The sequence below is a fragment of the Salmo salar genome, chromosome 01 (assembly GCF_965601325.2).
Source record: "Salmo salar chromosome 01, fSalSal1, whole genome shotgun sequence".
Lineage (NCBI taxonomy): Eukaryota > Metazoa > Chordata > Actinopteri > Salmoniformes > Salmonidae > Salmo > Salmo salar.
Genome location: NC_138291.1, coordinates 175,950,709 through 175,961,860, shown reverse-complemented (window position 1 = coordinate 175,961,860; position 11,152 = coordinate 175,950,709). Strand labels below are relative to the sequence as shown.

Genomic DNA, 11,152 nt, shown 5'->3' with positions numbered 1-11,152 from the left:
TCCTTAGGATGCTTGGCAGAAGACTGTTGCTGGGCATGTGTAGACAAAGGACAAGTGTTGCATAAAACATTAATCTCACCCAATTAAAGATTCATCACGACACAAGATGATATCCCATCTCGAGGCCAGAGGTAAGATGCAACCATCCACTTGAGCACCCCTTTGCAGATAAACACTTGAGTTTATGTCTCTTCAGAATAGGGCTGATAATTTGTACTGCATGGAAGTGGCCTCATGAAATGTTAATGCCATTCTCAGTCGGAGATTAAGCCGCTTCAATTATTTATGCTGCATACAAATATTAATGCTCAGCCGGGGGCTATGGCCTTTTCTTTTCCTCCCTGGTCAGAGTTGGGGGCGGGGGGAGTTCATATGTAGTTGAAATGTGATGGACAGATTAGAATCTAGATGGAAGTAAGGTACCTACTGTAGGTAGGAGGTAGCGAAGTTGGTATGAAGGAAGTTTGGTAAGCTTTTAAAATGTGGGTATTTCCACCCCCATTTTATCATCTAAACCAGGGATTCCCAACCCTGGTCCTCGAGCACCCACCAACAGTACACATTTTATGTTGTAGCCTTGGACAAACACAGCTCATTGAAGCCTTGATGATTAGTTGACAAGTTGAATCAGGTGTGCTTGTTCAGGTTTACAGTACAAATGTGTACTGTTGGAGGTACTCAAGGACCAGGGTTGGGAAACACTGATCTAAACCACATTAGTATGAAATGACTGAATCAAACTAAACTGTCACACAAAGAACTGTTCATGTACAGTTCCCCAGATGAAGCGTACATAATACACAGGCCGCTATTCATAGCTAGCAGCTAGGTCTACGCTTTATCGGCAAAGCAAATCAGTTTTCAAAAAGCAGAAAGGCAAACTTCTTTTAAATTAGCATATTAATAGCCTGACAAGATGAGGGCCTTCTGAGGCATTTGATTTGAAACACCCACATCAGATTTCTGCTTCACACCACCCTTTGTTCTCCAGCCGTGCAACTGAGGTGCATGCCAATTGCTTTCACTCGCACCGCCTCCTTGTGGCCTTTAGGCACACTACAACAGGCTATTTTTAGCTCCAACAACAGCTCACTCTCACAGGATCTCTGGTCCATTTGGCAGATTGGCAGAGTAGAATTCAAAATGTTTAATTCCAGAGGACTTTTAATTAGTTGTTACTCTCAAATTGTTTTTAGTGATTTGAAAGTCTAAAAACTGGCATATGTGAACAACCTTATAGAAAAGCTCTTCGACTGGCATCCTTTTTAACTTGGGGCTGGTATTTGCATGTAAATTACATTGACATTTTTAGCGGCAGTGTGTTATAACTGACAAGGTGCACGGTGAAGCTGACTAGTGATTCATACATCGGGGCTAAGCAGCTCAAATCTGCACAAGAGGGGGATTACTCATGCATATTGTTCTTTTTGTGTGTGCACGTGCTGATAAGAGTCCAAACTTTCACAAAGGGAACAATGGAAACAGAAAAAGCATATCATTAAAAAAAAACGAAATAAACTCATCGATTGGCAACTTCAAGTGCAACGATAATCATTCCCCTCACGGCAACTGTAGGCAGGAGCGCACACACAGCACAAGTACAAACGGCAAAGTAGGCAGCCATGCCTGCTACACCAGCTATATTCATGCAGGTTATAGTAGAGTGCATTTAAATTCCCATTCCATCATAAATAAATGGACATTCAGACAAGACCAGAATAAACCAAACATTTCCTGTCTCTGGGAGATTAAAGGCGAAGAAATGTCAATCAGACTGTGGCGCTTGTGAAGTGCATTTATTTACCATTGATATATCATCACATTAGGTCTACATGACAGACTGACAGTGAAATAAGTTGCATCAGGACAGCATTAGACTATCTGGGGATAAAGAGATGACGGATGGTAGTCAGGACGGTAGACGGTCTGTGTGGACAGTTAGCCGGGGGGCCAGCCCAACTGGCGTCCGCCCATCACGTGGATGTGGATGTGGTAGACGGACTGGCCACCGTCGGGCCCGTCGTTCAAGATCAGCCTGTAGCCCTTGGGCAGGCCGATCTGCTCGGCACACTTCTTGGCCACTATCATCATGTGGCCCAGGAGCTATGACATCACAAAGAAAGAAAAATGTTTATTTTTATTTAACCTTTATTTAACTAGGCAAGTCAGTTCAGAACAAATTCTTGTTTACAATGAAGGCCTACCAAAAGGCAAAAGGCCTCCTGCGGGGACGGGTCTGGGATAAAAAAAAATATATATATATATATATATGACAACACACACATCACGACAAGAGACACAACATAGCATGGCAGCAACACATGATAGACAAACCTTAATGAAACAAAATAAGAATGATGAATATTTATTGCAAATCCTAAGCGCTGGAATCCCATTCGGGCCAAACATTCTGAGAAATCACTGAACAACGTGCTTTAAGAGACTAAAACAACTATCCATTAGCAACTATGGATAAAAAAAATATTTTAAAAACATTTTATAAAAATGGCAAAATCCTTAACTGCTCATGACTCATAAAGCATTAAACATTATAGAATTGATTAGGCTTCATGTTCTAACAGGTCTCCAATGTTCTTTACATCTGAAACATGAACTGGATAAAAACATAGGCTACACCCATAACAGAACAAAATCCTTGTGTGCTAGGGACGTTTTCTGGCAGGTTTCCAATAGGTAAAGAGTTCCATCTGCTGGCCATTGATTGTCTACTACATTTGTCAACCAATCTATCCCTACAGAGCAACACTGCAAAAGGTTTTATTCCGGCCCAGCACAAACACAACAGACAACTAATCAAGGGTTCAATGTTTAGATTGACCAGTTAAACCAGCTGTGTTAGCGCTGGGGTGGAACAAAAGCTTACACACTGTAGCTCTCCCAGGATCAGGGGTTTGTCACTGGTCTAGGTTACAAAACCGATACAACTGAATTAATGAGTTGAGGTGGTGTCATACTTACAGCCGCATCACTGTCCTCTGCTTTTGACAGTTGCACAATTGGTTTTCTTGGGACAACCAAAAAATGAGTAGGGGCCTGTGGGGTAACATCATGGAAGGCTATGCACTGAAAACACACACAGAATAAAAGTAAATAGAAAATACTTATTAGTTAACAGGTTCAGTCGTGGCCAAAAGTTTTGAGAATGACACAAATATTCATTTTCAAAGTCTGCTGCCTCAATTTGTATGATGGCAATTTGCATTTACCCCAGAATGTTATGAAGAGTGATCAGATGTATTGCAATTAATTGCAAAGTCCCTCTTTGCCATGCAAATGAACTGAATCCCCCAAAAACATTTCCGCTGCATTTCAGCCCTGCCACAAAAGGACCAGCTGACATCATGTTAGTGAAACTCTCATTAACACAGGTGTGAGTGTTGACGAGGACAAGGCTGGAGATCACTCCGTCATGCTGATTGAGTTCGAATAACAAACTGGAAGCTTCAAAAGGAGGGTGGTGCTTGGAATCATTGTTCTTCCTCTGTCAATCATGGTTACATGCAAGGAAACACATGCCATCATCATTGCTTTGCACAAAAAGGGCTTCACAGGCAAGGATATTGCTGCCAGTAAGATTGCACCTAAATCAACTATTTATCGGATCAAGAAGAACTTCAAGGAGAGCGGTTCAATTGTTGTGAAGGCTTCAGGGCGCCCAAGAAAGTCCAGCAAGTGCCAGGAGCGTCTCCTAAAGTTGATTCAGCTGCGGGATCGGGGCACCACCAGTACAGAGCTTGCTCAGGAATGGCAGCAGGCAGGTGTGAGTGCATCTGCACGCACAGTGAGGCGAAGACTTTTGGAGGATGGCCTGGTGTCAAGGGCAGCAAAGAAGCCACTTCTCTCCAGGAAAAACATTAGGGACAGACTGATATTCTGCAAAAGGTACAGGGATTGGACTGCTGAGGACTGGGGTAAAGTCATTTTCTCTGATGAATCCCCTTTCCGATTGTTTGGGGCATCCGGAAAAAGCTTGTCCGGAGAAGACAAAGTGAGCGCTACCATCAGTCCTGTGTCATGCCAACAGTAAAGCATCCTGAGACCATTCATGTGTGGGGTTGCTTCTCAGCCAAGGGAGTGGGCTAACTCACAATTTTGCCAAAGAGCACAGCCATGAATAAAGAATGGTACCAACACATCCTCCGAGAGCAACTTCTCCCAACCATCCAGGAACAGTTTGGTGATGAACAATGCCTTTTCCGGCATGATGGAGCACCTTGCCATAAGTGGCTCGGGGAACAAAACTTCGATGTTTTGGGTCCATGGCCAGGAAACTCCCACTGAGAACTTGTGGTCAATCCTCAAGAGGCGGGTGGACAAACAAAAACCCACAAATTCTGACAAACTCCAAGCATTGATTATGCAAGAATGGGCTGCCATCAATCAGGATGTGGCCCAGAAGTTAATTGACAGCATGCCAGGGCGGATTGCAGAGGTCTTGAAAAAGAAGGATCAACACTGAAAATAATGACTCTTTGCATCAACTTCATGTAATTGTCAATAAAAGCCTTTGACACATATGAAATGCTTGTAATTATACTTCAGTATTCCATAGCAACATCTGACAAAAATATCTAAAGACACTGAAGCAGCAAACTTTGTGGAAATTAATATTTGTGTCATTCTCAAAACTGTTGAGGCGTTACTACAGACCCAGGTTCGATCCCGGGCTAGTATCACAACCAGCCGTGGCCGAGAGTCCCGTAGGACGGCGCACAATTGGCCAAGCGTCGTCTGGGTTAGGGGAGGTGGCTTAACTTGGCTCATTGCACTCTAGCAACTCCTTGTGGTGGGCCGGGTGCCTGCAGGCTGACCCCGGTCACCAGTTGAACTGCGTTTCCTCCGATACATTGGTGCGGCTGGCTTCCGGGTTAAGCTGGCGGGTGTTAAGGAGTACGGTTAGGCGGGTCATGTTTCGGAGGACGCATAACTCAACTTTCACTTCCCGAGCCCGTTGGTTGCAGTGATGAGACAAGATCGAAATTGGGAAGAAAAAGGGGGTAAAATAAATTGACAAAAAGACACCCTGTTGTTGTTCATGGTTTGGGGCGGCAGGTAGCATAGTGGTTAGAGCGTTGGAATAGTAACCGAAAGGTTGCAAGATCAAATCTCCGAGCTGACAAGGTAAAAATCTGTCGTTCTGCCCCTGAACAAGGCAGTTAAACCCACTGTTCCTAGGCCATCATTGAAAATAAGAATTTGTTCTTAACTGACTTGCCTAGTTAAATAAAGGTCAAATATATATATATATTTTAAATGGTTTATGCATCACGTTTTCTTGGCATGGTGCACTTTGACTGCAGCAACTCAGAAGCTTATTCTAAGCAAGACAAAGTCATTTTCACGATTTCACATTTTAGGTCTCATTCAGTAGTTTTTACCTGATTAAGTAGAATCCTGTTGGAAAATTATGTAAAAAGTACCATTATTATGACTAAAACATACGTTGAAAATGATACCATTGCTGCTTCCTGTTGTCATGGATTTTTTTTATTACAGCCGAGTGTCAAAACATCGGTTTCAAATGTCCAAAATCATAATCAATGTGCTGAAATAAATTGTGATGTGTTGAAGACCAAGACAACAAGTGCGGCGACATGTACCGTTTGCGCTCTTCTAAAAGACAAACCACAATGAACTTGGGTATAGTACATGTAACTGTGGATAGATGAGAACCTGTACTAGGCTTTTATCAACTCAACTCCTTGTGAGGACATTTTTACAGGTGATGGCCAATATGAAACGCCCATTTTTTGGGGGGACTGGATAATTTCAATGAATAATCTCTCCACAGGTAGCTCTAAATAGTGACAGGGGTTGGCTTTAATTTGAGTGATAGTGTAACCAGTGTAAAGTGTCTAGCTAGTTAGCGGTGCATGCTAGTGGCATTTCAATTGGTGACGTCACTTGCTTTGAGACCATGAAGTAGTTGCTGCAAGGGCAGAGGCTTTTGTGGAGCGATAGGTAAAGATGCTTTGTGGGCGGCAGTTGTTGATGTGTTCAGGTCTCTGGTTAGAGCCCAGGTTGGGGCGAGGAGAGGGACGGAAGCAACACTGTTACATTGATGCTGTTGTCCCGGATTGCTGGTTGCTGAGGAGGAGGTGGTCAAAAGGGGGTAAGTGTAACTGGTGTGAAATGGCTAGCTAGTTAGCGGTGTGTGCGAGTGGCAATCGGTGAAATCACTCACTCCGAGACCTTGAAGTAGTTGTTTCCCTTGCCCTGCAAGTGCCGGGGCTTTTGTGGGGCGATAGGTAACGACGCTTCGTGGGAGGCAGTTGTTCAAACTCAGGTTGGGGCAAGGACAGAAGCAACACTGTTACAATAGCTTGACTACCAAATCAGTGTATTAGTTTGTGGCCCATTTTTTTAAAATACTGACAGCGCCACGAATTGTCTGCGCCGTTTTTGAGTTTGAAAATGACAAAGGTGTTAAAAAGGTAGACTCAGCTAAATAAGTTGCCACGAGCAGCACCAGATGTTGAGATGAGCGGGATGCAAGATTTCGCTCTCACACACAGTGCACAGGTTTGCTTCACGCTGTTCGAAGCACGGTAGCCAGGCCACCAAAACAGCAGAGAAGCTAAGCCTTGCGCTACAACAATCTCATGCATCATTTACACATCGGCAGACATTCACTTTCAATGGAAAGAAAGCGAGAGAAGCGGATTGGACGCTCCGCAGCATTATGTTAATGAGGGGCGGGCTGTGCAAAGGGGTGATCCAAGTAACAGAGGAGAGCAACATCTTCATGAGGTTCTACGGGCTGCAGATTCTTCCTGTGGGCAGGGGGACCGTTGAGTGATGAGAACATGGCGAGGGACCTGAACAGGGCGGGACTAAAGTTGGGGAAAGCTGAACTTTATTGAAATCCTCTGCGATATCGTGACTAGATGTTGACCGATTAATCGGCATGGCCACCTGTTACGCGAGTGCAGCAAGGAGCCAAGGTAAGTTGCTAACTAGCATTAAACTTATCTTATAAAAAAATCAATATTAACATAATCACTAGTTAACTACACATGGTTGATGACATTACTAGGTTAACTAGCTTGTCCTGCGTTGCATATAATCAATGCGGTGCCTGTTAATTTATCATCGAATCACAGCCTACGTCGCCAAGCGGGGGATGATTTAACAAAAGCACAATCGCGAAAAAAGCACAATCGTTGCACGAAAATACACACAAGTATATATTTTTAAACCTGCATATTTAGTTAAAAGAAATTCATGTTAGCAGGCAATATTAACTAGGAAAATTGTGTCACTTCTCTTGCGTTCATTGCACGCTGAGTCAGGGTATATGCAACAGTTTGGGCCGCCTGGCTCGTTGCGAACTAATTTGTCCGAATTTTACATAATATTGAAGTTTGTGCAATGTAACAGCAATATTTAGACTTAGGGTTGCCGCCCATTCAATAAAATACGGAACGGTTCTGTATTTCACTGAAAGAATAAACATTTTGTTTTCAAAATGATAGTTTCCGGATTTGACCATATTAATGACCTAAGGCTCGTTTTTCTATGTGTTTATTATATTATAATTAAATCTATGATTTGATATTTGATAGAGCAGTCTGACTGAACGGTGGTAGGCAGCAGCAGGCTCATAAGCATTCATTCAAACTTTACTGTGTTTGCCAGCAGCTCTTAGCAATGCTTGATTCACAGCGCTGTTTATGACTTCACACCTATCAACTCCTGAGATTAGGTCTGGCAATATTAAAGTGCCTATTAGAACATCCAATAGTCAAGGATATATGAAATACAAATGGTACAGAGAGAAAATAGTCGACGCGTCATTATTCCTATAATAACTACAACCTAAAACTTCTTAACTGGGAATATTGAAGAACTGGGAATATTGAACCACCAGCTTTCATATGTTCTCATGTTCTGAGCAAGGAACTTAAACGTTAGCTTTTTTTACATGGCACATATTGCACTTTTACTTTCTTCTCCAACACTGTGTTTTTGTATTATTTAAACCAAATTGAGCATGTTTCATTATTTATTTGAGACTAAATAGATTAATTAATGTATTATATTAAGTTAAAATAAAAGCGTGTATTCAGTATTGTTGTAATTGTCATTACAAAAAGAAATAAAAAATCTGCAGATTAATCGGTATCGGCTTTTTTTGGTCCTCCAATAATCGGTATCTGTGTTGAAAAATCATAATCAGTCGACCTCTAATTGTGACGCAAGTAACCAATCAAAGCGCACCATAGCTTCCAACCCCTACTGGATTGGTTGTTCATGCTACCTACCTTGCTTGCTAGCACTCACATGAGGGAGAAGCTAGCATGGCTAGGTGAGTGCTGATTGTATAGTGTAAATGGCTGGTAAATTGTTGTGGAAATTGCCCCATTATACTTTTCACTTTCTGCATCTACTTCATATAGCTGAGTCTACCTTTAAGTCCTGCGACAGACAGACAGACAGAGACAGACAGACAGGGGCGTCAAAAAAACAAAAAAAATGGTACCAGAACCAAATATATTCATCTGATTCAAGCTATCGATTTAATGTCAGCGTGATGATTATACACTTTTTAGCATCTCCAATCTGAGATAAAAGGATGAGTTGAAAATGCAAGCTTGTGTAATTTAGCAGTAACACGTTGTACATAATAGGGAAATTTGCCTAATTTAAAATAGTTCAATATGTCAAAGTAAATAACTATTTTAGTATATAATAGTAAACGTAGCAAACTCACATTTTTACAACAATGACATACATTTCTGAACGTTTGACGTCCCTGATTTTACAGTTCATTTTCAGCCAGCTAACTAGCCCACTTGTATTTGTCTAAATACCTGGGTAATAACGGATTCATTTACAATTGGTGTGTCTCTATCAGTTTAACGTTAGCTAACCAAAGACTCAGCTAGCTAGCTAGGTGGCTTAACCGTACCATACTGTGTGGTTAACTCGATTAATGGTGTTTGCATGAAAATTAGCGTATAGATACAAATAATGAATTCACACCTGATCATCTTCAAATAATATTTTTGCAGGAATCTCCTTGCGAATGATTTTGCCGAAGATTGTATCTCCGCCGGCCTGGGCAACCTGAGCTTTTGCTATCTCCTCCGACATCTTGCTAGACTTTGGTCTTTGTAGTACGCATGCGTTTGAACCTCGACCTCATAGGTTAAAGTTCATGGGCTCTGCAGAACGACAAATCTTGCGCACAACGATTGTTTAAAAAAGATTGAATGCCATTTTTGGATTGTCTGTATCACTGAGGTATAATAAGAACGTGCTGAATCATCGAGGACAGTACAGAATAGAGAGGTTAAAACTGCTTATACAATTATACCATACCAGTGTTTTACTTGCTATATTGTATTTACTTCGCCACCATGGCCTTTACCTCCCTTATTTCACCTCATTTGCTCACATTGTATATAGACTTATTTTTCTACTGTATTATTTATTGACTGTATGTTTGTTTTACTCCATGTGTAACTCTGTGTTGTTGTATGTGTCGAACTGCTTTGCTTTATCTTGTCCAGGTCGCAATTGTAAATGAGAACTTGTTCTCAACTTGCCTACCTGGTTAAATAAAGGTGAAATAAATAAAAATAAATAAACAATAGAAGTCACACTTGTAGGCCAAGTTGACGAGCTAAACTCATGCGTATAAACAACGGTCTCTTGCGCCACGCTGCGCATGTGCAGGCCGTCAAATCAAAGGTACACCTTCGATATAAAGTTGTTTTTGACAAAAATGAAAACGTGTCAGTTTGTCAGTCTCACGAAGTTGGAGTAATAACAAGATCGGATAGTAAAGGCATTGGCTAAAATCTAGTTGAGCCTTCAGCTTTCGAGAAAATTAACAACTAAGGAAGAATGTTTAATAACTTCTCTAATTTACTTCTCCCCCAAACCAACCGCTTGGTCGGTTTCGCAAGCTTTCCCGAAAGTCTCGCGATGTTGCGCCCCTGGGTTTAGAAACTCTGTGGTATCAGCACTTCATACAGTTAACACCGTGGGCGCGGAAGCACGGGTGTTAGACATACAATAATGAGACAGATATTTCACCAGATCTATAAATGTGAAGATGGAACGAGATAGATGTTGGCAGAAATTCTGCACATTTTCTCATAGATTAAACATTTGATCTCAACAGAGTTTGCTGTTCTTAAAACTATAATATGTTATGAACAGAGTGGACTAAGGTCTGTAGACTTTACCCTTTCCTAAAGTAAAACAAATCTCGCGTTGTTTAGGAGTGCAAAGGGGTATTTAGGTATTGCACACGCGCACTACACAGAGTAGGAGTTCCCAAACCGAAATATGCAAATATTTGCTAGAACGCGCCAATAAGATCTCGCTAACTTGTGCTTAGATCCGCCCACCAGGACTCATCTGAGAGACTGTGGTCTATCTAAAGTTAATTAAAACATCTTTGGTGTAACCATTAGTCTAGCAACTAAAACTAAGAGTTTCTATTGGACAAATTCAGCTAGGTTACTCCCCGTTTCGTTCTGTTGGCTTCCGTTTAAGAAACGTTTTGCAACAGAATGAATACGCCCCTGGCTAACCTGAATTTTATACATAGAGATAGAGGACTTCTTCTTCGATGTCATGGCGTTCGCACATTTTGTTTGTCTATGACGCCACCGACTGTGCTGTAGTATGTGGTCGATCACGTTACATTTTGTGATATAAAACTAAAAGGGAAGGTGAAAAATAACAAAATGTGCACCACCAACTCACCCTACACATACACCGAGTGCACAAAACATGAAGAACACCTTCCTAATATTGAGTTGACCCCCCTTGTTCTTGACACAAACCGGTGCGCCTGGCACCTACTACCATACCGCCGTTCAAAGGCACTTGAATCTTTTGTCTTGCCCTTGGTGGTTCCAAACTTCTTCCATTTGCCCATTCACCCTCTGAATGGCACACATACACAAGCCATGTCTCAATTATCTCAAAGTTTAAAAATCCTTCTTTAACCTGTCTCCTCCCCTTCATCTACACTGATTGAAGTGGATTTAAAAAGTGACATCAATAAGGAATCATAGCTTTCACCTGGATTCACCTGGTCAGTTTATGTCATGGACAGAGCAGCTGCTCATAATGTTTTGTACACTCAGTATATATACCACTATTTCCAAAA

General features: G+C 41.7%; 1 protein-coding gene across 1 annotated transcript; it reads right to left on the bottom strand.

Moving 5' to 3' along the window:
- Positions 1-1,781: 1,781 nt before the first annotated feature.
- Positions 1,782-9,139, bottom strand: hint1 (histidine triad nucleotide binding protein 1). The gene is given in 3 exon segments (NM_001141156.2): positions 1,782-2,103; positions 2,980-3,084; positions 9,007-9,139. Coding segments are annotated over 3 exon segments (381 nt in total). The 5' UTR covers positions 9,118-9,139; the 3' UTR covers positions 1,782-1,938.
- Positions 9,140-11,152: the final 2,013 nt, after the last annotated feature.